Source organism: Bos grunniens, chromosome 1 (genome assembly GCF_055505025.1).
Source record: "Bos grunniens cultivar Pamir isolate PY7600 chromosome 1, Bosgru_T2T1.0, whole genome shotgun sequence".
Classification (NCBI taxonomy): Eukaryota; Metazoa; Chordata; class Mammalia; order Artiodactyla; family Bovidae; genus Bos; species Bos grunniens.
This window is the reverse complement of record NC_141165.1, coordinates 104,927,889-104,954,440: the sequence shown is the minus strand read 5'-3', so window position 1 is coordinate 104,954,440 and position 26,552 is coordinate 104,927,889. Positions and strand designations below refer to the sequence as shown.

The 26,552-nt window shown below is 38.7% G+C and overlaps 1 protein-coding gene across 50 annotated transcripts in view; it reads left to right on the top strand.

Moving 5' to 3' along the window:
* BBX (BBX high mobility group box domain containing) overlaps positions 1-26,552 on the top strand; it is a 297,568-nt gene that overhangs the window by 249,507 nt on the left and 21,509 nt on the right. For 37 of the 50 annotated variants that reach the window (XM_086408179.1, XM_086408360.1, XM_086408070.1 and 34 more), the window contains 4 exons: positions 11,427-12,435; positions 13,433-13,571; positions 16,975-17,123; positions 25,857-25,946. In XM_086408179.1, coding sequence (XP_086264305.1) covers positions 11,427-12,435; positions 13,433-13,571; positions 16,975-17,123; positions 25,857-25,946 — 1,387 coding nt within the window. The remainder of the gene's footprint in view (positions 1-11,426; positions 12,436-13,432; positions 13,572-16,974; positions 17,124-25,856; positions 25,947-26,552) is intronic. The other 13 variants (XM_086408500.1, XM_086408481.1, XM_086408472.1 and 10 more) reach the window with 1 other exon arrangement.

Sequence of the window (26,552 nt, the reverse complement as noted above, 5' to 3'; positions counted from 1 at the left end):
TTGCTGCGCTCTCTCTCCTGGCATTGCAAAAACGCATTTGTTTTCCAGGGGCAAATGAACAAGTAGAAGGTAGTTCGACTTAATCAGGCAAGAGGCCGTGGGCCAGTCATGGGGAGAGGGCTGGCCTGGGACTGTCTGATCTCTCATTTGACAGTCTGAGGAACTCCCACTGCAGGAGTGTTGTTCAGCTGGTTTGCACCAGAACAGCTGTCCCAGTACTAAAATACCAAAACACCTCTTACTGTTGGTTAAAAGACTGGGACCCTGCTCCCTGAGGACCTTTGCAGCGACTCTCCTAGCAACTAGAGGGCGCAGCAGGGGGCCTGCAACACCCTGTTCCAGCCCTGACACCACATCCCTTCTGGTTGCTTAGCACTCTGCCTGTTCAATATTTTGTATATCATCTTTGTCCTTGACATCCCTACCAAGGTCGTTCAGTCTTACATGGAGTTAGTAGGAACAAAAACATAACCAGGGCTAGTTGATTTTACCTCCACCATCCCTTCTTCTGTCCTTTCAACCAGTGGCTTTATGTCTTGTGAAGGAAGGGCCAGGAACCAACCCAAGATGTAACCACTCACCCTTCCCAGCTTCATTCCTGCAGCTGGGCACAGGGGGAGTGGTTGAGCAGCCCTCCCAAAGACAGGCTGTTTCTTACAAGAAAACTCTTCTCTTGGAGAAAAGCAAGAAATATAGTAGGCATATATTTGTTGCTGTGCTTACACCCACTTTAACAGGCAAAAAGAAAATTGGAAGAGGCTGGCAGCAGATAGAGAGGGACTTAGATTGGCCTGCACTCTCATTGTGAGGACCCCTCCCCATTTCCCAGCACCCAAGCCGGGAGATCCTCCAGCAGAAGGCTCTTTAGGCATTTGATTGGCATTTTAAATTGGGTGGATTTTTAATAGCTGAAAGAGACCTGAAAATTCTGGGATCTATTCCAGTTATTTTTCAGGAATCTACTCCAGCTAGGAAGGGAGATTTGGCACTGTTCTGCTAAGGTCAGGGAATTGTGAAAAATACAGTCCTTTATATTTGAACCTCCATGAGGTTCATACTGTTCAGTTAATCAGTTAATTGGTGCAGGTACTATAATGTATTGTGTTTCCTTTCCTTTTGCAATTAATTAGGTCAGGTCACATAAAGAACAGCAGAGGAGACTCACAGAGACATCTTTATCTGTGCATTTTCTCAAAGAAAATGCTACACTTAAAGATATCTGTTACTAAAATTGCTCAGTACAGCAAGTGGAGCAGTTTATTCATTTATTCTGGAAAACAGTTGTTTCTGAGAGCCTATTCCATGCTGTTAACAGTGAGGCAGCTGACGCCACCTGCATAGGGATGTACAGTGAGATAACCTGTGAGCTTTCTTTTGACATCAGTGGTATTGGAAGACCTTAACTCCAGATCCAGGTTTGGTGTTTGGAATGCATTAAGGGGCTGGAGCATAAGCCTAAAAGTATTACTATTTTACTTCTAATTTTTTTATCTGCAAGTAATTTTTATTATCTATCATAAGATAAAAATGACCAATATCTGTTATCTACAGTGTGTTAGGTACTCTTTCATGTACTTTATAATGTAGTCATTGAATTCTTACACCTGTCCTTTGAGGCCAGTATTATCATCATTCCTCTTTTACACAGTAAAAAAAGGACAGAGAAGTTTCGTGATTCACCTAAGGTCACATGGACAGGAAGTGTTAGAGCATTGCTAGAAATCTAGGCAGTCTCTCCACAGCCTGGGATCTTCAACACTGTGCTATTCTGTCACTTGTTTTAGATAAATATAAAAGACTGTGCAAGTTAGTTGTTATAGGAGTTTGCACGTTATTGAAGTCTCTATGGAAGACAGCTTACTCCTACACATATGTGTATGGCTGAATAGGATGACAGATTGTTCAAGACTGCTGTCAAAGAAATGGAGCTGATATTTCCTGTTTAAAAAGTGATTCTACTTTTGCAACTGCCGAGATACATCTTACACCCTTAAATAAGTGCCTGTTTGCGAAAATACTTTGGGAGATACTGTGAGGACTTTAGGAAATTATAGTGTACACCTCCTGTCCTCTAGGAACCTGTTCTCCGGTTGTAAGGAGATAAAATGTAAAAAGTTAAGGGATAAGAAATAAATTAATGGTGCAAGTGGTTTCACAGGAAATCATGCAATGAGATGAGGAAGCTCAATTTGAGTGATACCCAAAGTGAATGTGTAAAATCAGTAAACGGAGCAGTGGATTCAGCTGGAGTGCTCTGGGGACTCAGCACCGAGGAGGAAGCATGAAGATAGATGGTTCTTTGAAGGAGTTCTTGGAGAACAGAGGTTGAAACTAGCAGCCTTTGGGCCACACCCACCTTTAAGAGATGCTCTGTTTGGCCCACAATTTGTTGACCTGTGTTATATCTTACATTTGAATTAGTGGCTAATACTTTCAAATTATAGATTTCAAGTAAATGCATACTTTTGACTTCTCTTGAAAGCATAGAGGGCCTGGAGACACTGGACCAGCCTCTGCATGAGAACAGGGTGGTCAGAGCTGATAAGTGGCTGCCCCCTTGGAGAGGTGTTTGTGGTACAAATGTCACTGTCCTCTCCTTTCCCTACTGAGTCCAGACTCTGAGTCCAGCAGTCATTGCCAGTATCCATTTGCACTTGTTTGCATTTGCATTCCTCCCCTCCCCGCCCCCTGCCTTTTCTACCTAACCAGCCATACACACTGGAGATGGTGATTTATGCATAATTAAACGGAGAGATGGGGGAGATACAGCAAAGAGGTAAAGGCAGGCAGACATGAAATAGGTAGATGACAACAAGTAAATCAGCCGAGCGTGAGTGCAGGGCTGTGCTGGGAGATTTATGCAAGGTGAAGGTAGAGTGTCGCTGCAAGTCAGAATTGAGAGGGTGTTTAGTGTGAAGCAGAGATACTTGTACTTGAAAATAATGAAGGGTGATCGAAGATTTGGAGCAGGGGAGTGCAGTGGTGAGAGCAGCCTTTGAAGAGATTCGCTTACTGGCTGTGGGGGTGGCAGACTGCAAGGGATCCAGTTGGTTGTGACAACTGAGTCTGTATCAGAGGGAAAGGAAGGGAGTCAGCAACCACTCCAGCCCTGAACTTGAGTGTGTAGGAGAAGGGCTTCCAGAAGTTTGCCCTGATTGATCTTGGAGCCTGACTTCAAGAAAGCTGGATGTTTGTAAACCTGGTGGGGAGCCCCAAAGTAGAAAAGCATGCTGAGGGAGAAGAGATAACTGAGGACATCCAGTACTCAGAGTCTATATGAGGAGATGGCTAGCTAGGTAAATGGTTGAGTTTGGAAAGCAGAAACCCATGTTCCAGTCACCATAGGATTGCTGGCTTCATCTGTGTTGTACTTTTCTTCTCTATCACAATTCGTGAAGCAAATCACCTGCTATGGTGCAGCTGAAGAAAGAGAATGCTGGACCTCTCCAGATACACTCTTCATAGATGTAATAAGCAAGATTTGGGGTATGGTGGGTCCCAGAGAATTGCAAAAGTTTTCATTAACCCTACTTATTGAAAAAAAGGAGATGTTTTCAGAGGCCTCAACACCCTAGTTTTTCTTACATTCTAACTTGCAAAAACCACATATGATGAAAATCAAATGGATGGGTAACAATGAATTTACTACAGTAACTATAAAAATTAAATCTTATGGAAAATTATGGCTCACTTTAAGAAAAGCTGAATTATGTTAAAATTACAGAAATTATATAATATATTGATAAAAGTAGGAAGTCTCATCCCTCATGTTAGCATTCCGGCCCCACCACCGGCAGTCATCAGTGGTATTTAGATGTGACTCTGTTTCTGTGTTCTGCTGTGTCCTTGTTCTCCCTTCATCCTGCCGCAGCCCCCTGAAGCCCAGAACCTCAACATGTCGTTCCCGGCTTCACCTACACCCTTATCACAAAACAGAAGTCTATATATAATTACTATGTATTTGAAGGGGCCTTTTATTTGAAGTGGTGCATTTCTTTCCTTTTTGTGCAGTTACAAGTCATTTTTAGAAAACCCTTATGCTAAAACTTTTCATTGTATTTCTAATTACACCAATTTACTTTTGTAGGGACTGAAATATAGCAACACACCTAATGACTTCCTTTAATACCATTGAAGGAGACTTCAGTAGACGGCCTCTTGAAACAAAGGCCATCCCAACCCCATCTAATGTCTTTAAAAATGGTATAGTTCCTGAAGAAATAGCATATAAACATTTAAACCACCATTCCACCTGGCCCAGTTGTTACAGCAAAGCAAATAGTAAGCTATTTAAGATGCACAGATTTTAGTGTTGAGAGACACTTAGACCACTGTTGTGTGACCAGTTATCTTTTATAATAAAGAAAATTGAATTTTCTTAGCAGTGATGCTATTCTTTATTCTGTGAAACCATCAGCCAGTATATTTTTATGGCAAAAACATCCTGATTCTATGTAATTATGGGAGAGATGCACATCTTGGAAGAACACTGCTGAACGTCATCCTGGGGTTATGTCTACACTGTTTTGGCAAATAATAAGCCAGTACAAAATCAGTAAACATACCTTGGCTGCAAAACATTTGTTTTGTACTAAAAAGCGGAAATTTTGAAATTGAAACTTCTTGATTAGTGTCAGTGGGTCTGTTTTCACACTGCCTTGTTTTTAATTGAGCTGGCTCCTTGATAACAGACAATGAAAGACAAAATATAATTAAGACTGAAATAATATGGTATATTTTGGAACTACATACCCATTTCTTTGTACTAGTTCAGGGCATCTTCTTCTATGGTATTACTTCTTATCTAGTGCACATGATTAATTATTTTTCACTGGTTATTTCACTCAGTCTTTTAAAGCAGGACACTTTAATAAATGAATCTATCTTAACATTTGTTGAAAGGAATGCATTTTGAAACGTCTTTGATTTGAGGAGATAAACGTTTGTTGTAGCACAGATTTGTTATGCCTTTAAAGCAACTCCCCAATAACAAACCCCGAGCCTAAGGTGGTCTTACGTGAATTGAAAATGACAGCCTCTCTGAACTCAGGAATACAAAAAAAAAAAAACCCCTCCATTTTATCTTTATAAAGATTTCAATATCTTTATTTTTTTCTCTGCAATCATTTTTGAAAAGGATAGTTTTTTATGTGTCTGTCCAGCATGTACATTCAAAGGATCTAGGTTTCAGCATGATGATTTTTGTTTGTTGGGGGGAGTGAGTTCCATTTCTTCTAGCACATCACTATCAGGCCACTCTGACTACACGAAATAGTAATAAATCTCAGTGTGTTTCCAATTGTCAGAGGTAAAATTAAAATATTGGTGAGTGATTTTCACGGGTGCTCCTGGGAACCATAACTAAGGACAGTATGATTGTGGTCTGGGCCAAGCCACAGCATGGTCATAATTAGCATTGTTTTTTATAGACTCGTAACTCTTTCCTGGTATTAATCAGAATACATTTTAGATTCATCATTTACCTCGGAACTAATGAACCATTCAATCCAACACAATTATCTTTTGAATGCCTTCATTTTGAAAGCTACTAGGATATTCTTGGAGGAGAATACAAAGGTGAACAGGATATATTTTGTGCCCCCCACTCCGAGTTACAGTTATTAAAAATAGAATAATACCTGAGGGAATAGACAGTAGATATCAAATATTTATGCCCAGCATTTGATTTAAAACATTAACATTTTAACTTCTTTGAGTACAGCTGTGGGAGTGCCATCCAGCAGGTGTCCTACAGATGATTTTCCGTTCTCACTTTTAAAGAAGGTTATTGTTCTATTTAAAATAATAATAGAAGAATAAATCGTCATTTACTAAGGCATGTTCTGTTTCAAGTCCTGATTAACAACCAACCCTCTACTAAGGGCAGATGAGCTAATTAATAACAGACATTAATCCTGTGCAGTTTTATTCACTTGAGTTCACATTGATTTATGTTCTTCTGTGTCCACTATGTGTGCATCCTTGCATACGTGTATATAATGTCGTTGGTTTGCACTTTCCTGAGTCCCACTGAAGTGTTACATATACACCCAAAAGTAGATGTCACTAAACGATGCTTGTACCCAAAAGGGGAACTGAGCTTGATTATATCTTTAGTAAGAGATGCTTCTTGAAAGATAATTGATTTAAGATCTTCCTGAATCTAATGTTGTTGGATATGGTTTTCCCCATGGTATAGAGTCGTTCAGCCCTAGAATGAAAAATTGGAGCAGTTGATCTGCGAGGGCCATGATGTTCTATTAATGATACCAGTACGAATATTACTACTAAATAATAGCCAGCATTTATCCTACATGGCATTAGCCCCCAAAGGGGTGGTTGTCACAGTGCATTATTCTTGCTCAGTGCTGGATACCAACTTAAGTGCTATACATGTGCAATTTGCTGAACCCCTCAATATTCCTAAGGCAAGCACTGTATTAATATCCACATTCTAGAGATTGGGAAATTGAGGCACAAAAAGGTTTAGAAAAAAGGAACTAATTGGTGGCAGAGCCAATCCTTGGTCATGGACAGTCTGGCTCTAGAATCCCTGCCTTTTGAAACTGCCTCTCAGTAACAGAATTTGCTCACATCTAGGAGTGATGGCCGGAGAAGGCAATGGCACCCCACTCCAGTACTCTTGCCTGGAAAATCCCATGGATGGAGGAGCCTGGAAGGCTGCAGTCCATGGGGTCACTGAGGGTCGGACACGACTGAGCGACTTCACTTTCACTTTTCATTTGCATGCATTGGAGAAGGAAATGGCAACCCACTCCAGTGTTCTTGCCTGGAGAATCCCAGGGACGGGGGAGCCTGGTGGGCTGTCGTCTATGGGGTCACACAGAGTCGAACATGACTGAAGTGACTCAGCAGCAGTAGCAGCAGGAGTGATGGCATGTTCTTTGGTTTTTTGTTTGTTGTTGAGTCACTAAGCCATGTCCAACTCTTTTACATCTTCTAAGAGGTACTAAATCCATAGCTGTTCCCGGGTTCTGTTGATGTCATGTGAAAATATAGACTGCTATTTCCTAGAAACTTTTGAAAATCACTTCTAATCATATTTGAACTCATAAAAAAGAAGATGAAAACTGGGAATTATTGGAAGTCTCCCCGCTCCACCCCCACAGTTACTGTCTAATGTGTGTCCCCAGGATCTCTGTGTCCTGTATGCTGGCTTATATCTCAAGTGGCCCCAGACTCCCTTTCCTGGTTACCCGTGTCCCCTGATTTCCACCTGGATTCAGCCAGTGGGAGACTCTGGCAGAAAAATTGCGGGATGGGAGGAAGAAAGAATCTGGGATTGTGCAGGAAGGGGTGAGAAGGGATAGGGGTAAGCAAAGACAACATCTCTTTCATGTATCCAGCGCCCAGGAGCTTGGCCCACCATGGGTCCATCTTCCACCAAGGACCTAGCTCCTGGCTTCATAGCACTCCTTCCCCCATTTGTCCTGCCATGGCTCCCTGCTGTGGCTGATCCCTGGGTTACCTCACCACCTCCTGTTTGGGTTTTCCAGTTCTTCATAACCTGTGTAATCAATTCATTCCAAGCCATAAATTCCCTTAGCTAGATATGCCTTCCGTTGTTTCTGTTTGTGTACTTAGTCCCTGACTACTGCACAAGCCACCCTCATTTTCTATTTCCTAAGCTTAAAAATAGGCTGAGAGAATGCTGTTGGCATACTGAGTCCAGATTTCAGCAAAACTTCTGACAGGTCATCTTAAACGATGTTCTTGTAAGCAGAATGGGAGGAATTTAGAGTGGATTATTAAACATTCTTAGGTTGCTAAAGTTTACTAATGTTCAAAATCAATCTGATTGGAAGGGCTCTAAAGGTTTGTCAGAAGGCTGTGTCTTTGGCCATGTCCTACTCAACATTATTACCAAAGATTTGGACCAAAACACAAAAAGCAACTTTATCAAATATGTGTATAAGACCAAACTGGAAGGTAATTTAATTCAGATTTTGAAAGGATGTACTTTGTAAGGAAAAGTGAAAAATCTTACATCTAGGTACAAAAAATATAAACATATTGAATGGCAGAGACCAAGCTCCCCAGCATAGCATGTGGGTAGTCCAGAATTTTAATTGACTACAAACCTAATCCAAGCCAGAAATTTGACCTGTTTTTTAAAATTTAAAAAAAAAAAAAAAAAACAGTGGGGCAAGTTCATCTTTGGTCCCCATTAGAAGATTAAGGTTGATATCAAGTGACAAATAGTTTCACTTTTCACCTGGAGTATTACAGGATAGCTAGGAACTTAATCTAAGAAAAATGAGTGTTTTCCAGACTTACCGTCATTTGCGAGTTTTATTTGCACACATTCATTTATTTTTGCCTCATAACAACTCACTGGAGGATGTACTGTTGCCATTTCTCAGCCTTTATATCCTCATATGGATTTAAGTATAAGCTCCGAGGCTCACTGTGTGGCCTTGGGCAAGTACAGTGCTCGCACAGGAACCCACTTTATTTCAATCAAGTCCATTCTCAGTTCAGGATGACCATACTGCATCTAGATAAAAGGGACCCAACTTTTAAAAGGCCAGGAAGCCTTTACATATTATGAGCAGTTTGCCCGGGGGAGAGACTCATAGGAGCATAAAGTCTGTCTTCTAGAATTTGGAAGTCTGTCACATAAGAGAATGAGTGAATTGATTTAAGTGGCTTCAGGGAACAACCAGGACTAATAGGGCTACCTTAGATTTTTGGCCTCCCTGTCCATCACCAACTCCCGGAGTTCACTGAGACTCAACGTCCATCGAGTCAGTGATGCCATCCAGCCATCTCATCCTCTGTCATCCCCTTCTACTCCTGCCCCCAATCCCTCCCAGCATCAGAGTCTTTTCCAATGAGTCAACTCTTCGCATGAGGTGGCCAAAGTATTTTAGTATTTTATTAAAATGAATTTCTATACTAGGAAGAATGTTAAATTAGATAACATTAGATAATTAGATAAGTCTAGAGCAACACTCAACTCTGAGAGTCTGATTTCTGTGTGTTTTGGGTTTTGGTTAGTGAGATTTGTGATTTGTAGTTATTTGTTTTATTGTTATAATTTAACTTCCAGCCATATAATTGTTTTCCTTGTAATTTAAAATTAGCATGCTCTATTTATGAAAGAACTTTTAAGAGCCTGAAACAAGGAAGGAAAGCTTGACTACGCTCAGTGTAATTACCTTCCCAAGAAATATTATGCTGTTTCCTGGAATATGTCCCCAGAGTGAATGTCTGCATTTGTTCCATTTCATTCCTAGCTATAGAATCCTATCAGGGGTGATGAGGAGCATCATTCTGAAATATATTGAAGCTGAGAATAGAGTTTGCAAAGTGTTATTGGGTTTGCTAAGATGAACCTGTGCAAATGCAAACCATTGGTTCACCACTGTGAAAATCAAGGCCTGTGTGGCAAAGGTCCCTGAAATGACTTATTAAAGGCCACCAGAGTGATAGTGCTTGGAAACTATAAAATTTACCTTGATGATGCCTTTCTAGCCTTCTTGCCAGAACTAGCATAGTGTCTCTCCCCATTTGGGACAGTTAGATTCATGAAGGACTAGTATATTTGAGAAAGGAAAATAAAAATTATTTCAAAATTAAGACAAAAACAGCAGATCTCCCCTGAGAGTAAAGCACACAGGGAAGATGAATGTATCAGTATTTCAGAATTACATTTTGCTTTGATTTTTTTTTTTTTTTTTTTTCTGGTTGGGTTTAATAAAGGGAACTTCTCAGTCTTCATAACTGTTTGCTGAGGCCTAAAAGTTAACTGATCTCCTGAAAAAGACAGCTCTGTTGTAAATTTGTAGTATTTCAGATGTTTCCTGTGAATGATCCTAAAGGACTGGGTACTCTCGTCACCTTCATTTCTTTAAAGAAACCTCACACTGCCTGCCTTCCCCCAGCCTTTCACCAGTTTCTTCCCAGATTAATTAATCATACTATAATTCTTATGGAAGGATTTGAGATGCCCTGAAATTACTAAGGGAAATAATGAGGTGAAATAGTATCTGATGTTTAATTCAATGTATTATCCATTTTAAAATGGATACTTTAAAAAATGAAATCTTTATAGCTGTTAACAATCTCTGGCAACTTGCCATTCCATAAAATGGTGATTTTTCTTTTAAAACAGTTCAGTTTCCTACTCATGTACTTAATGTTGGGGGCTCAGCATGCCCTAATAGTCTTTTTCCTCTAAATTGACAGTCAGTGCAAAGTAGATAAAATGAGTAATGGCTAAGAATTCCTGTGCTGCCATTGGTCTCATCAGCCTTGTCACTGTGATGAATTCCTGAGAGGTGCTGGGGGGCTGGGGTGGAGGCTATCAGGACAGCGTGGGATGGGCATTACTGATCCTTATACCTTTAGTGGGTCTGGCACCTGGGCACCTTACAGGGAGTGTTTCTGAGTGAAAACCTAGGTATTGAAGATGAATTTTACAATGAACTATAATTTCCTTTTTTGAAAATAGCTTCAGATTGCAGTTTCAAAGTACCTAGAGCTGCTGCAGAGGAAGATGGCAACAGTCTCCTTTAATGTCCTATATGTGAAATTTGGGGAGTTTAAAAACTAACCAAATTGCTGCCAGATCTGTTTTGATACTCAAAAATTTTCATATTTTAGGGAAAGTGATATAGTATATGTATCTTACAGTATGCCATTCATTCCTCCAGTATATATTCAAATTCATGGAGATTTGATAGCCAAAATATGTATAGTCACGCTGAGATAAATTAGCAATGCAAAGCATTTTCATTATAGTTCTGGTCAGAATTTACAGTCATGTAAGTTCGGATCAGATCAAGTTTGCTAACAAGTTTTTTAAAGAAAGCAACCTACTACTTATGTTTCAGAGCTTTCATCTTATAATTTCTAATTTCAAGTGATTAGGTAGAAATTGTTGCTATTTCCCTCATGTTTCCCCAAGAAAAAAAGAAAAGGTAAATATCTGAATAGAGTTTGGGGATGATTTACTAAGCACTGCCATGCACGCATCATCTCACTTACACCTCACAGGATCCTCTGAGATAACTATCATCATCGTTTTTATCTCACAAAGACAGCAGAGGACTGAGGGCTGAAATGACTCATTGTAGATACAGAGTTAGCAAGGAGCAAAATTGGGACTCAAGCCCAGGTCTTACAAACTGGCTTCCCCCCTCCTTTTACCAAATCTCATTTTCATATGAAGAGCTTCATCAGAAACTGGAAGATGACAATTTGAGTGTGTGTTCCTCCAGAGCTGAATGAATATATTATGAAACTTTTATTAATCTGAATGTTAGTTTTTCAGAAGTGGACTTGTTATTGTAAAGTTTGAAGTTTGTTTTGAATTTTTTTTTAAGGATGCAATTTAAAAGTTTAAGGTAATTTCAGGTATGCAATAATGTGTTTTGTTCTCATTGTGTTTAACTGTTTAGATGTGCCTGGCATCAGAGGGGGTGAAAATGGAAGAATCAAAGCTAATAAGAGCAAAAGAATTAGATGGTGGAAGAATTAAAGAATTGGAGAAGGGAAAGGAAGAAAGAGACACAAAAATGGAGAAAACGGATGAAGCCAGGTTACAGAAAGAAGCAGAATTTGAAAAATCAGCTAAGGAAAATGTAAGAGATTCTAAGGAAATAAGAAATTTTGAGGAGCTGCGAATGGATGATATAATAGGTATAAAAATGGAAGCTCCCAAAGAAATTAAAAAGGAAGAATTAGAGGAAGATCAAAAATGTGGTCACTTCCCTGATTTTTCCTACTCTGCCAGTAGCAAGATAATAATAAGCGATGTTCCCAGTAGAAAGGACCACATATGCCATCCTCATGGAATCATGATCATCGAGGATCCCACAGCACTAAGCAAACCAGAGAAGCTAAAAAAGAAAAAGAAGAAAAACAAAATGGATCGACACGGAAATGATAAATCCACACCCAAGAAGGCCTGCAAGAAGAGGCAGTCCTCGGAGTCAGATATCGAGAGTGTCATGTACACCATTGAGGCTGTGGCCAAGGGAGACTGGGGCATCGAGAAGCTTGGAGATACCCCTCGCAAGAAGGTCCGCCCATCCTCCAGTGGAAAGGGGAGTATTTTGGATGCCAAGCCACCAAAGAAAAAAGTGAAATCTAGAGAGAAGAAAATGTCAAAGGAGAAATCCTCAGACCCCACCAAAGAGTCAAGACCTCCAGATTTTATCAGCATTTCTGCCAGCAAGAACATTTCTGGTGAGGTGCCAGAGGGTATAAAAGCAGAACCATTGACCCCCACGGAGGATGCGCTACCACCCACCCTGTCAGGACAGGCCAAGCCTGAGGACAGTGACTGTCACAGAAAGATAGAGACTTGTGGCTCCCGGAAATCGGAGAGGTCTTGCAAAGGTGCTCTTTATAAAACCCTGGTGTCTGAGGGCATGCTCACCTCTCTGCGAGCTAATGTTGACAGAGGTAAGCGACTTCTCAAAATCTGGAAAGAACATGAAAACCTGGCAGAATTCCTCCTTTAGAGGTATTGAGAAGCAATTAAGACTACAGTAAAGAACATTAGTATCAAAATAGTATCTTAGACTTGTATGAGTCTTTGTGGTTTATAGAATATATACATTTGTCATTTTACCATATGTTTTAGCACCACAGAGGAACGTTTCTATTCATTTTAGACATAATTCTCAGAATGTAAGTGTTCTAAGTTACTCCAGTCTTTTTCCTTTTCACTGGTGTCAGCTGACTTTTTGTTTTGAAGGATCAGTATTGCATGTGTAGAGCTCTTAGTCTGGTTTTTAACTGATGGAAATACTTTTCAGAATCACGCAGGTATGGTTGACAGACTCTTGACCTGTAGACTCTAGAAACAAGAAATGTATCTAGCCCTCCCTGCTAGATAATCAGAACTGTAATTGAAGTGAATAGCTCTTTAATACATAACAGTTCCAGAAACTAGTTAATGTGTATACCTTTATTTCATAGAGGGTTTCATGTACATTTATCTATTTTAAAATATAGTATCTGACTGGGGGACTACCTCTTGCCAAACTAAATTCCAACCATAGATGTGTATGAAAATAAGTCTCACAAATCCTGAATGGAGATCCTTAAGGGTACATATTGCTCCAGGGAGGTCATTCCACTAAGTGTTGGGGAAATTAGAATTAATAATGTGCAGCAGTAAAGGGCTCCCACACCTCAGGCTGATTCTGTAATGGAAAAGTAAATAGTAGTTTTTCTCATGCATCAAGTAGCACCTGTTGAGTTATGAGACTGTGGATCTCAGTCTGTAAGTTACTTTTTACACATTCTGTTATTGAAGGTGGTCCTGAGTTCTCTGAAATAGTTAAATAGCATCATGCAAATAGTGCCTAAGGGGTCAAGAGGTCACTTATGAAGCAATTAAGATGATTTCCTTTCCACCCCAATATGCCAACCACACTCTTTTGAATTTCCTTAGGGAAACGAAGCTCAGGAAAAGGAAACTCGTCTGATCACGAGGGGTGTTGGAATGAAGAAAGCTGGACATTCAGCCAGAGTGGGACCAGTGGAAGCAAGAAGTTCAAGAAGACAAAGCCAAAGGAAGACTCTGTCCTTGGGTAAGTGCCTATGGGCACAGTCAGCCGTGCAGCACAGACCACACGTGCAGTAGTATTAAGTTTTCAAGGTAAACAAATCACTGACAGCTTATTCTTTGAGTATTCAGTCAGTACTTACTGTGGTCTTAGTAAACTCATGAAGAAATACAGATCATCTTGTGATTCCTGCTGTTAGCATGGTGTGTGAGTAATAGTGTCTTTCATGTTTTAATTATGGTACAAAATGTGTAGATTGTAGACTTAGGCCTGAGTTTCAGTTGAAGTCCACCTTGTATTATTAGTGGTGTGACATTGTAAATCCTTTCATATCACCAAGATATAGTTCTAATCTGAAGTTTATGATGAATATCACATGTTTATACTTTGCTAATTTTATATACTCTATGTACTTCATATAATATTTATAAAGGTTATGTACATATTTATAAAATAATGGCAGCTGAGAATGTGCATAAAATTATGTTCCCACCTCTAATCTTGTTTTGTTTAAACCATGTTCTAATGCTCTAAGGTAAAAATATTAGATTGCATATTCTTTCAATACAGAGAAATTTCAGCAATTAATTATGTATTAAAATGCAGTATCAAGAAGGAGCATACACTGAGGTAAAATAATTAAGAATTCTTTTCTTTTTTATTATATAAGACAGACTCCTAATACTAAGCTTAACATAAAGCATTTTGATAGGCAATGCAATACTTTATATTGGTGAAAAAAGAAAGCATCTGTATATTCAGTCGTACTATCCTTTGGCTTTCTCATTAGCCGAATTTGAAAAGAATACAGTGAATAGAAATGAGTACATTTTAATGTATTTTCCATAAGTATATTAAAGGTATGCAGATTTTATGCATTAGGAGTATTACATTTGTTTTATCCATAAATATTTGCATTTCTTTTTGTGGGATAATGTACTTTGTCAACTGGACATTGCAATGCTTTCAGGTCTGGTTAATCTTAAGGCCCTCATTACACAGTGGGAGGGTGGAAAGTATTTCTCATGAGGATGATTCCTCAGTATTATTTATATTGAGATGATATATTTATAACTATATATTTTGTTCTAATATTTTTTAAAGTCCAAAGTTCAGATTATTTTGCCGACATTATGCTTAAACAGTGACATGAAAAGCCTCACATTTGTCATTGTCAAGCACAGAAGTATTTGCAGGATTTTCTTAAAAAGTGACAATTGAGCATTAGAGCCAGTGCTCTCCATCTTCTGGAATTACCACTGTCCTGTAGGTCTACACACTGAGAGAGGTATAGGTCTTATGGCAGCCAGTGTGAAAGCCCAAGGGAATAAATAATGCAGGCCTGAAGGCTCCCCAGCAGAAAGTTCTCTGGTGCTTCTATTAGAAACTCCTGAATGTTTTTACCAGTCTTCTCTGAGGAACAAGAAAAGTGAAACAGTCTTTTGCAAATCTGTTCCTGAAAAGAGATTGGGGTGTTTTTGTTTTAATCGTTTCTTAGGAAGCCACATGTGTTTAACTGGGGGTGTGATTTTCTGCAGGCTAAATCAGTGGTACAACTCTGGTCTTTCCCCCTCTCCCTTCTTTAAATATTGGCCTGTCAGAATCAGATTGTCTGGGCTTGCTTTATTTGGAACATGCCAACATAGTTCATGAGCAGTGAAAAATGCCACATCTGTCAATCTTCTCTGAGATTTCTAAATGAGTATTTTAAACCTTTTTATCACAGAAAATGTGCTGTTTAGTTACCTGTGGCCAAGGAAAATTCACTCTGTATTGGCAGTTCTACTTTTATAGACTTCTTTAAGAAAAACATAGGTAATTATTCTAGGTGAAAAAAGGCAGGGGAAAGTCCCAAGGGACCTAAGGAGTTACAGCTTACATTTTCATATTTCTCTTTTGGTTATCCAGAGTATCTAAAAAATTCACGTCTTATAGATAGCTTTCTGACAGCAACTGATTAGTATCAGATATTATCTGATTTTCCAGTACTATAATTTATTAACTCAAATGAGAAAAGAAAATTTTACTAAGGGAGGAACATCACCCACAAGCCATCACCTTTAACTGCTTTGTTAGAACTTAGTAATGGCCTTTTTCAGGGGGGCCTTTCTGATGATCATCTGACTGTCCTATTTGTGCTCCCCATTCTTGTACATTCCTCCAAGACTGAGAAAAGAGTCTTAGGTGAACACACCTCAAGTACATTTCTCAGGTAGCAGCCTAACGTGTTAACTTCTGCCAAGTGAGTACTCCAAGCTGCCCTCTTCCCAGTATGCCTTCCATTTTCCATCTCCCAAGCACAACAGTTCCCCTGCAGCTTCTCCCATCTGTTTGGGTTGCATCTTAGCTAATAAATCTCACTATAAACGAAAGCCAGCAACCAGCCTCACTTCCAGCAGGCACACTGCCATTGCTGTGAGGCTACGTAGAGACAGTCAGCAGCAGTCCAAGGATTTCCCAACTTTGCTGGTGGCATTTCTGGAGTCATTTGTGGTTTGCGTTAAAGTCATGTTGCTTCTCTGCTGGTGTGTACTTGGAAAACTGGCTTTACTTTTCTCTTTGAACGTTTTGTCTTCATCCTGGTCAACTGTCCAGAATTTTTTTCTAATCTTCAGAATATTTGTTTATATCTTCTTTGTGTGTTAGTTGCTCAGTTGTGTTCAACTCTTTGTGACCCCATGGACTGTAGCCCACCAGGCTCCTCAGTCCACAGGACTCTCCAGATAAATGTGTGTTTTAATCAAGTCCTAAACTAGTCACTGGGCTTCCTGCATGGCACTAGTGATAAAGACCTCACTTGCCAATGCAGATGACAATAAGAGATGAGGGTTCTATCCCTGGTTCAGAAAGATTCCCTGGAGGAGGGCACGGCAACCCACTCTAATATTCTTGCCTGGAGAATCCCATGGACAGAAGAGCCTAACAGGCTATGGTCTATAGGGTCAGACACGACTGAGCAACTTAGCATGCACACAAACTAGTCAGTAATTTTTTTTTAATTAAGTTTACGAAGTTATCAATATAAATTACTAATTTCTATAAATAAACTTGCCTATACATGAGAATCTTTAGAATGAAAAACTTGGATGGAATATGCTTTGTATTGAACTTAATAAAAAATTCCTGTGCCAATGGAAAAAACAGCAAATTCTCCACTTCAATAATACCCTGCTATTTTATATAATGTTTCTACTTTCTAAGGTAATAACATAACCTGTCATGTGAGTTTATTAAGAAAACTGTGTTGGTATAATCTCAAGCATTTCTAAAAAGATATTGTATGTCCTTGCACAGAATTTAGCGATGTCCTAATTCTTAAGGAACCCCATTTTCAAATGGAATATCTTAAAATATATCTTAGACTGTTTTCTTTTTAAATATTTACATCATGTGCTGATTGAGTCTCTCCCCTCCCCTCTTTCATTAGCTCAACAAAGCTGGATGAAGAATTTGAAAAGAAATTCAACAGCCTCCCTCAGTATAGTCCTGTTACATTTGACCGGAAATGTGTACCTGTCCCAAGGAAAAAGAAAAAGACTGGAAATATGTCCGCAGAACCGACTAAAACCAGCAAAGGTTAGATGTGTGCTGTGCCTTCCTGCATCATCGTCAGACTCTAACTGAAGCTTCTTCTGACCGTCTGCGGCTCCCTTTGCAGTTGAAGCAGTAGCGAGTTGGAATTTCAGTTGCTTTCCAGGGTTATCTTGGTTCCTGCCTTACTCTTTTCTCTCTCGTCTTCTTCCTAAGTCTCTTCAACCTTTGTCCTTGGGCATCTCAACCTATACATTTGCCCATATTCAGGTCTTAATTATACACGGTCTTCGACCTTCTTGTGTCCAGAATTCAGACTGAGAATGTTGAGCTTTTCTTGAGCAGGAACAGTTGGCTGAACCCAGTTCATCTGTTTCTCTGTGTGTCTGCAACAGGTTGGACTCTGGGGCAGTGAAATCCTTCCATTCACCTAGTCAGGAGATTCCATTCTTAACTGTCAATTGAACCAAATGAAGAGAAAACTCCCCGTAATACTTTGGCAATATAATTTTTATTGGTTTTATTAAATTTAGAGAAGTGCTATGTACATATTCTTTTTCAAGAATATCAGATTCTCCTCTGTGTATATCAAGGAAGTTTTTTAAATTGTCAGCGTGGCCTGGGGATTTGGGGAGTCTCAGCACTCATGAGGGGCAACACTACGGTTCACTAGAGGGGTTTTAAAGAGTGGGGTGTGCATTTTCAGTGGTCACAACCCCTGGCACATTAGTATGGCAGAGGCTAGAGTTCTAAACATCCTAACCAGCGCAGGACATTCAAGTACAATGAAGAACTGTCCTACACAAAGCCACAGTATTGCTCCCCATGCAGAACTTCTCTTCTGAGTTTACTTTAGGTCTGGAAGTTGGTAGGCAAGTAAGTATACCTTTATTTTTCCACACAGAGGTGGAAAACTTCATTTGGTAGCTCTCCTCTAGAGGTAGTGAATGAGAGATGAAGAACTAGTGTGGGGGTTTGTTGTTCCCAGGATCAAATTCTGAGCAGGATTTGATGGCAGAGTTCTCATAATTACCCTGTAAAAGAGGCAACCTGTTGCTTGCTCTATGGCAAATCAAAATACTTCCCTTTTTGTGTGTATTTAGCTGAATGCATAGATGAATGGGTAGATAGAAAATGATATATATCTTTGCAAAAATCTTGCCAAAATCTAGCAATCATGGATAATGATCAAAGATAAATAGTAATGACTATATATAATTTCACAGATTTGGGGGAGTCCATAATGTATATATCTAGGGAAAAATTATATCTATGAAGAAACCTAAACCTTTCTCTGTCTAGATCTAAAACACCCACTTTACACTGAAACTGAAACAACAAGGAGACCTGTATCTCAGGGTGAATCTGAAAAGGTGAGGAAAATCCCCCCTTTGTGATAAAAGGTGGGAAGGAATATAAAAGTGATTTTAGAATTAGCTCAGTTTTCTGCTGTGGTTAATAAAAACAAGTCTGGTGAATAAAGAACTGAAAAAGAAATATTGCATCACCAAGTTTGCTCATCTGAGAAAATAAAATAAGGTTGTTCTGAGATTTTCCAAGATAGGTAGGAAAGAAATAAAGCAGCCTGTTGACAGGTAGGTAGCTGAGCACCATAATGGATTACCGAGTGAAATGACAGTCCTTGTGCCCTGGAGATACTTAGGAATAGGCAAAGCAGTCCATGAGCCCAAAGATGCCAGGTATCATGAGCCCCCATAATTCTTGGATTTTTGAAGTTGCTGATAAATACATGACAAACTAATAAAATGGAACTTAATTGATTGATGTGCAGGACATATGCTCCTCCTCCACTCCTTGCAGTTGGAGACATCATTTTAGAGCTCTGAAGTTGGCTGAATTATCTATCAGGGACTGTAACAATAGATTTATTTTTGTAAAGCTATAAAACCCTGAAGTTAGGATCTATTTTCATGAGACCTTCTCTTGGGTCTTGGTTGTCTATTATATGTTTTTCCTCTCCCAGCTGAGATTAACAGTATTTCTTTCGATGTGAAATAGCTTTTTTGGAGCTTTGGATTATACTTCATACAATATCATCTTAACTCTTCTGTTATGCCTCTCAAGCCACAAAGTCCCTGGTTCTTACACAGTGTACCAGTAATTGCATAAATAGGAAGGCTGTCAAGACCTTAGATTTTGCTCATTCCAACTTGTGGAGCAAAATGCAATTAAAATAAAACAGAAATTAAATAATATATTCTCTATTTAGCAAACTAAAGAAGTAGTATTTGTATTTGATTATAATTTGGCATTAGCAGTGCCCGTGTACTATCCTACAAGTTATTAATGAAATTATCATACCAGCTGTGCTGTAATTGCCTGATCTTTAGAGGATAGAGGAGATTGTTTTCTTAGAGTCTAGACCCTTTGCATTTTTGCATAATGAATTGTTCAAAGCAAACATTGTGAGTGAGATCAGTAATTCTTTAGTAAAGGAGCATGTTTTCATAGGAAACCTCATTTTTTCTCCAACAACATTTGTCTGTATTTTATTTTCTCCTGTATTTGTTATTCAACATTTATTATTGTATTTTTCCCTGCCTTATACTAGGTATTTCTTTTTTTTTTTTAAGCTACTCCAGTTTATATAAAATGTATAGAATTTTTATGAAATGTAATTTCTAGAAGAAATATTTATGTATGCATTTATATAGTTATATACCTCAAGATCATAGGACCTAGTTGGGTTTATACTTGTATTTTTCCAGTGGTCATCTTATTTGTATCTGTATTTCCAAGTAATCTTTCCCTTTTCCATCATCCCCTCTACTGTCTCTGCCCTGTTCCTTAAGTGTATATAATGGGTCTACCTTCCTCTAACAAGGTCCAGGCTACATTATAGTAGGCTTAGTATATAGATGATTTAGGCATAGACTCTCCCTTTGCTTCTAAGATTATCCAGGAAGTTATCTCTCATTCATAATGCAGGTCAGCTGCAGTAGCCCATTTCTATCGTGTTTTCTGGTTTATCTCACACAGTTACTTGTATATATTCAAATGAAAGCTTTGAATTATAAATCTAAATTTAATTGTAACTTAAGAGATTTGTTTTGACAAATTATTTTAAGTATACTGTTAATGTGTGAAGCACTTTTTAAAAAAGTATCAGAAGTCAGAGTGCTCTGTAAAATAGTAATTTTCAAGCAAGTAGGGTCATGAAGAAAAAGTTAATTGAGCTCAATTTGGAGTGTTTAAATTATGCCCAAGCTTGACCCTTGACTCAATTTCTCCTTCCTTATCTCTTTTATCTTTTCACATTGTTTTTTAGCCTATTAACAAACATACTGTTCATCTTTCTCATGTTTTTCCAATTTACGCTTACTCTGCAAGATTCAAATTTCCACGGTTAAAGAATTTGAAATTTTTGAAAATCACAATGGAAATAAAAGAAGCAGGTTTACAATGTTAAAGACTGAGGACAGAATCCCCTGTTTGGGATTGAGCTTACCTGACTATATTAATAATGTTTAAGAGCTGAGATGTGATGAAAATCAGGCCATCCCTTTCCCGTCAGGAAGTGATTGCTTCCAGGTTGGGCAGAACTCTGTTTCTTGCCCTGTAGCTATTTGAGAGTCTTCACTGTCCCTAGACATTTTCTTAAGCATGGTGACAACACATTTACAGGTATAAAAGGTATGCCTAATATAATCCTGAGTTTTTTAACAAGACATGCATGTCTAGCCCAATAAGGTGGCTCCTCCTCAATGAATCCTAACTTGATTGTGGTTCATTTACTTAAACTTATTCCAGCCCACAGATTCATATGTTCAGCAGCCACTTTGCTATAAATTATTACAAAGGAATTTACTGTTTCATTGGCCCTTCATTACTTACGTGTTCATTACCGAAATGACAGCCTAGTCTTAGGATAAAACCTCTGCTCTTCTTATAGCTTAAAAACATGAAACTATAGAAGCTGGACATTGGCACCACCATTCAAGTTACGCCTAACACTTGTTTCCTACTGCAGTTCTCCAAACCAAGCTTCTCTTAATTCACCTCACCTGCTGACCTTGAAAAATTTTCATACCATACTAATACTAAAAGGGCTCTGTGTCACTATACTTCTTAGCTAAAACGTGTCCATTTTTCAGCAAACCATGAACAACATTAATGTTTTGAAAAAGTTGTTATCCGTGTCTCTGCGGCACGCCTCCGACCGTCCCAGATTACAGTTTGTCTTTGCTATTTTTTACCCAGCTGTGAAGTTGGGATGCAAAAAAAATTAATATCTTCAAAATACAGGCATCCTGCCCAAAAATGTTGGTGAAGTCCTAAGCTAGTTTATATGCCAGCAATGGTGATTTCTGTCATAAGGAAGTGGAAACTGGTACCAACAGTCTTTCAAGAGGTTTGGTAGGAAGATGGGAGAATGAGATGGCATGGAAACTTGAGATGGTGGTTCATGGAAAGACAATTGCCATCTGTTTGCTTTCTGGAAGATTCCTTCTCAACTTCTTTTCTCTGTTTTTGACTTCCTACCTTCTTTTCCCTCCTTGGACATTTCTATGTTAATTATAATTAAGGAAAAATAGTAGTATATGTGCTATTTATTACAAATTTTGACTTTATTTTCCTTGAACAAAATATCAAACATGTATACCATACTGGTGGACAGGAGTCAAATCATTCACTTCTTGACTAAAGTTACTGCTTTTCAGTGAATATCCTTGTATCTTATCCTCATATCAAACTCCTTCAAGTTATTTGAACTTGTCGTTTGCTTAGATTTGTTTTATAGTTCGGGATGGCTAGCAGCAAGGCTGTTTAAAAATATAACTTTACGGAAGCTCTTCTGGGTACTAAACCTCCCTGGATGTTCTCTTTTTATGTTAAAATTGACAAGCTCTATATTAAGTTTTGTCCTTAAATTATACTTTTTAGGTTTCTCCGAGTATGGTTGGGTCTGAAAATACGTATTCTTTTCTTCTTTCTTAACCCATTCCATACATCAAACCAGTTTGTTTCTGTGAGCCATTTCCTGATCCCATTGTCCTCGTTCACAGTGATGAACAAAAGCGTTCTCCCTGTGAGCCAGTGCCTTGTTATCATTAGATTATCTTCCCTTGGTAAATCACTAGGATCCTTATGATCCAGAGAAGTCTCAGAATTGTTTCTCTGCTTTCTGCTTTCTTCTGCTTCTGTTTTCCATGATTGCCCATGCATCTGTCATTCATGTGCACCAGCCTTACAGCTTCCTGGATTGTATAAAATACATATGAATGATGGCAAATGGGCTATAAGGAACCTCTATAGTATTAGTGTATATCATCCACATGATATACTGTCTTTGTATCTGTTAAATTTGTTTTCTTTCCCTTTTCATTCACTTCCCTCCAACCCCAAAAAACAAATAAGAAGTGTTTTCTGTTTCCATTTCAAACCACTACCACCCAATTCAGAATATTTGTTATTGGTTATTTAGAAGGATGACTTGGTATAGTCCTCAAAAATCACTTGTAAACCTTTATGTTATCAGTAATAATAGCAACAACTGTCATTTCTTGAACTCTTTATTTATGCCATCCAGTGTTTTAAGAGCTTTATTCATGCAACAATATTGTTGAAAATCATTCATGTGTTAAGCACCATTCTAGGCATGTAGAATGTATCTGAATGAAAACAAAGAACCCTGCTGCCATGGAGGTTACATATACTGTCTGGGAGTACCAGACAGTAAATAAGCCTAAACAACAATGTTTCAGAAGGTGAGCAGTAATATGGAAAAAGAATAGGTTTGATAGAACTAGGTCAAAGATTAACAAAGGAGAAGACTTGAACACTGTATAACAGCTAGACCTAACAGACATATATAGAATGCTCCACGCAACAACAGCATCATATACACTCTTCTCAGGTACACATGGGACAGTCTCCAGAACACACAGTATGCTGGAACATTTAACAAAAAGGACTGAAATGATTAAAATTATGTTTTCTGACCACAGTGGAATGAAAGTAAAAATTAACCGCAGGAGAAAATTCAGAAAACTCAAAAGTAAGTGGAAATTAAACAACACACTCTAAATAACCAGTGAGTCAAAGAAGAAATCAGTAGGGAAATATGAAAATACTTTGAGATGAGCAAAATGAAAGTATAGCATGCTGAAATTTATAGGTACAGCTAAAGCATAACTTATAAGGAAGTTTATAGGTATAAATTCATATATTAAAATAGAAGAAAGATACCAAATCAATAACCTAACCTTTCTTGAGACACTGTTAGCAGAACAAACTAAACCTAAAAAAGTAAAAGAAAGGAAATAATAAAGATTAGAGAGGGGATTAATGAAATGAAATTAATTAAATAAAGAATAGAAAAATAGTCATGTATGGATGTGAGAGTTGGACTGTGAAGAAAGCTGAGCACCGAAGAATTGATGCTTTTGAACTATGGTGTTGGAGAAGACTCTTGAGAGTCCCTTGGACTGCAAGGAGATCCAACCAGTCCATTCTGAAGGAGATCAGTCCTGGGATTTCTTTGGAAGGTATGATGCTAAAGCTGAAACTCCGGTACTTTGGCCACCTCATGCAAAGAGTTGACTCATTGGAAAAGACTCTGATGCTGGGAAGGATTGGGGGCGGGAGGAGAAGGGGACGACAGAGGATGAGATGGCTGGATGGCATCACTGATTCGATGGACTTGAGTCTGAGTGAACTCCGGGAGTTGGTGATGGACAGGGAGGCCTGGCGTGCTGCGATTCATGGGGTTGCAAAGAGTTGGACACGACTGAGCGACTGAACTGAACTGAACTGAGGAAAATAATGGAGAAAAGTCATTAAAACCAAAAGCTAATTCTTTGAAAAGAAAAACAAACTTGATAAACATTTAACTAGACTGACCAAGAAAGAAAGAAAACAAATTCAGAAGTGAAATAGGAATCATTATTACCAACCTCACAAAAATGGAAAGGATTGAAAAGGAATACTATGAATAATTGTATGCTGATAAGTTAGACCACCTCCATGAAATGGGCAGTTACTGGAAAAACACAAACTACTGAAACTGACTTAAGAAATAGACAATGTAAATAGACCTATAACTAGTATGAAGATTGAACTTAGTAAGCAAAAAATACCAGACCCAGATGGCTTTACTACTGAATTCTTCCAAATGTTTAAATAATTAATACCAGTTTTTCATAAGCTTGCTCATAACATTAAAAGAGGAGGAAACACTTCACAAGTCATTCTAAGAAGCCAGTATTACCTTCATGTCAAAACTCAACAAACATATCACACAGACAAGAAAATCCAAAACTGCAGACCACTCTCTCTAACACATGTAGGCACAGAAATCCTTAACAAAATGCTAACAGACTGAATCCATGTAAGAATTATATACTGTAATCAACTGGTGTTTTACCCCAGGAATGCAAGGTTGGTTTAACATCCAAAAATCCAGTTGCTGTAATATACCATAGCAGTAGGACAAGGACAAAGAAAAATCCACAGGATCATCTCAGTAGATGTCGAAAGAACATTTGACAAAATTCAGCATCTTTTTCATGATAACAGCCAACAAACTCAGAAGGGAACTTAAAAATCTGATAAAAGACATAAAAAAAACAACTTTGCAACCAGCATTATGCTTAATGGTGAAAGATTGAGTGCTTTCCCCGTAAGATAGGGAATAAGACAAGGATGTCCACTCTCACCATTTCTATTCAACATTGTAGTGGAGGTTCTAGACAGGGCAGTTTGGGATACAGAGACTATAGATGTAGGGAGGAGTATAGTAGCTAAAAGGATATGAGGTTTATTTTTGAGGTGGTGAAAATGTCCTCAAATTGATGACGGCTGCAAATATTTGGGAACATGAAAACCATTTGATGGTATACTTTAGACAGGAGCACAGATAGTTGCCTCTGGCAGGAAGACAGGGCACGTGGGTGCAGATCCTGGTAGGTGGGTAGATGCAGCAGGAGCAGCTTAGAGAGCTTCTAATTTTTAAAATCCTCACTTCAACCCTGTGAGTTAGGCACTATTATTATCCCCATTTACACATGAGGAAACAGAAGTTATGTAAGATGATTGTCAGTTTCACATAGGAATATCCTCAAAGTGTAGAAAGCAACCTGCTTTGGGGAGGTCAGTGCTGTTGTTGCCATTTCTGATGGTGACTGAAAAATCCCAAGTCTTTTCTTTATCTGAGCAAACTAAGATGCAGCTTGAGATTTCTGCCCATTCCCTACTCCCGTCCCCCTGCCACCCTCCACAAAAAGGTCTTGACAAGTATTTTTCTATTTTTAAATCAATCTTTTCTTCCTAGAATATCCTCAGAATAGGATGGAAAGCTATCTAATGCTATCAGGCCAACCTGAAAGTCATCCTCAAAGTTCTGTCCTTGTGAAGAGCAGTTACTTAGGAGAAACAAAATGTCCATGTCATCCTTGCCTTCGTGATATTTGGGAATCTAAAGTAAAATCTTCTGTTGATTACAGACTACCTCTGTACTGCCGTTACTGGCTGTGGTCTGCTGTAGCCACTACATCTGCAGTTTCTGCTGAGGGCGTCCCAGCCCTAATGGAGACTTCTGTCAGATATATTTCTAAGGAAAATCTCACTGGTTTTTCAGTAAATCTAGGGAAGGGAGCTAAGCACGAGTTGGATGAGAAAAGATGCAAGATGACATTTCCTGTGAATCAGTTTGCTTATTCTACAAGTTGGGGGAGGGTGTAATTGTTTAGAAACACGGAGTTTTTTTTTATGAAGCATTGTAAATTTTAAATATATTTATATTAATATTGTCTGTAGGTCCTTTCCAGTCTCAGAAAAAGAACTTATTCCACAAAATTGTCAGCAAATATAAGCACAAAAAGGAGAAGCCTAATGTTCCGGAAAAAGGTATTGGTGCCTTCCATGCTCCATTAAGACTTCCCAGCCACCTCCATTGTGGATTCATCTTTGAGTGACGCTTCACTGCACCGTCTTCGCCTTTACCTCCCCTCTGCTTGCTTCAATGTCATCAGCTCTGACGCAGGCACATTCATTATTTCTAGACTCTGCAGCTAATTGCAAAGAGGGATCTTTTCCACTTCTGTACTCAAATCCCTTATTTGTCTCTAGTTTCAGAGTTCCATATGAATCCTAAAACTGCTTTTTTTTATTTGTATTTGGTACATTTTTAAATTTAGTCTTCATGAGCTCTTCTCCACTTATTTTCATTTGACTGTTCTCGTTTTTCTCATGTTTGGCAGCCGTCAAAGCAGGACCACATTTCCTGCTTCCTGAAATCTTCCCAGTTTCATATTCATATGAAAGTCCCACAATTTCTATACTTTCTCTGACACTTGAGGATCCTTGTCAAGGGGGATTCCACTCCTACGTCGTAACCTGTCTTTCTCTCTCTTTTTCTGTCTATATACTTAGCTTGTCAGGCTCTTCCCACCTCCTTCAGTCACATAACCATTATTTCCAGAGGGCATGAGAGACATACGCACTCTACCCTCC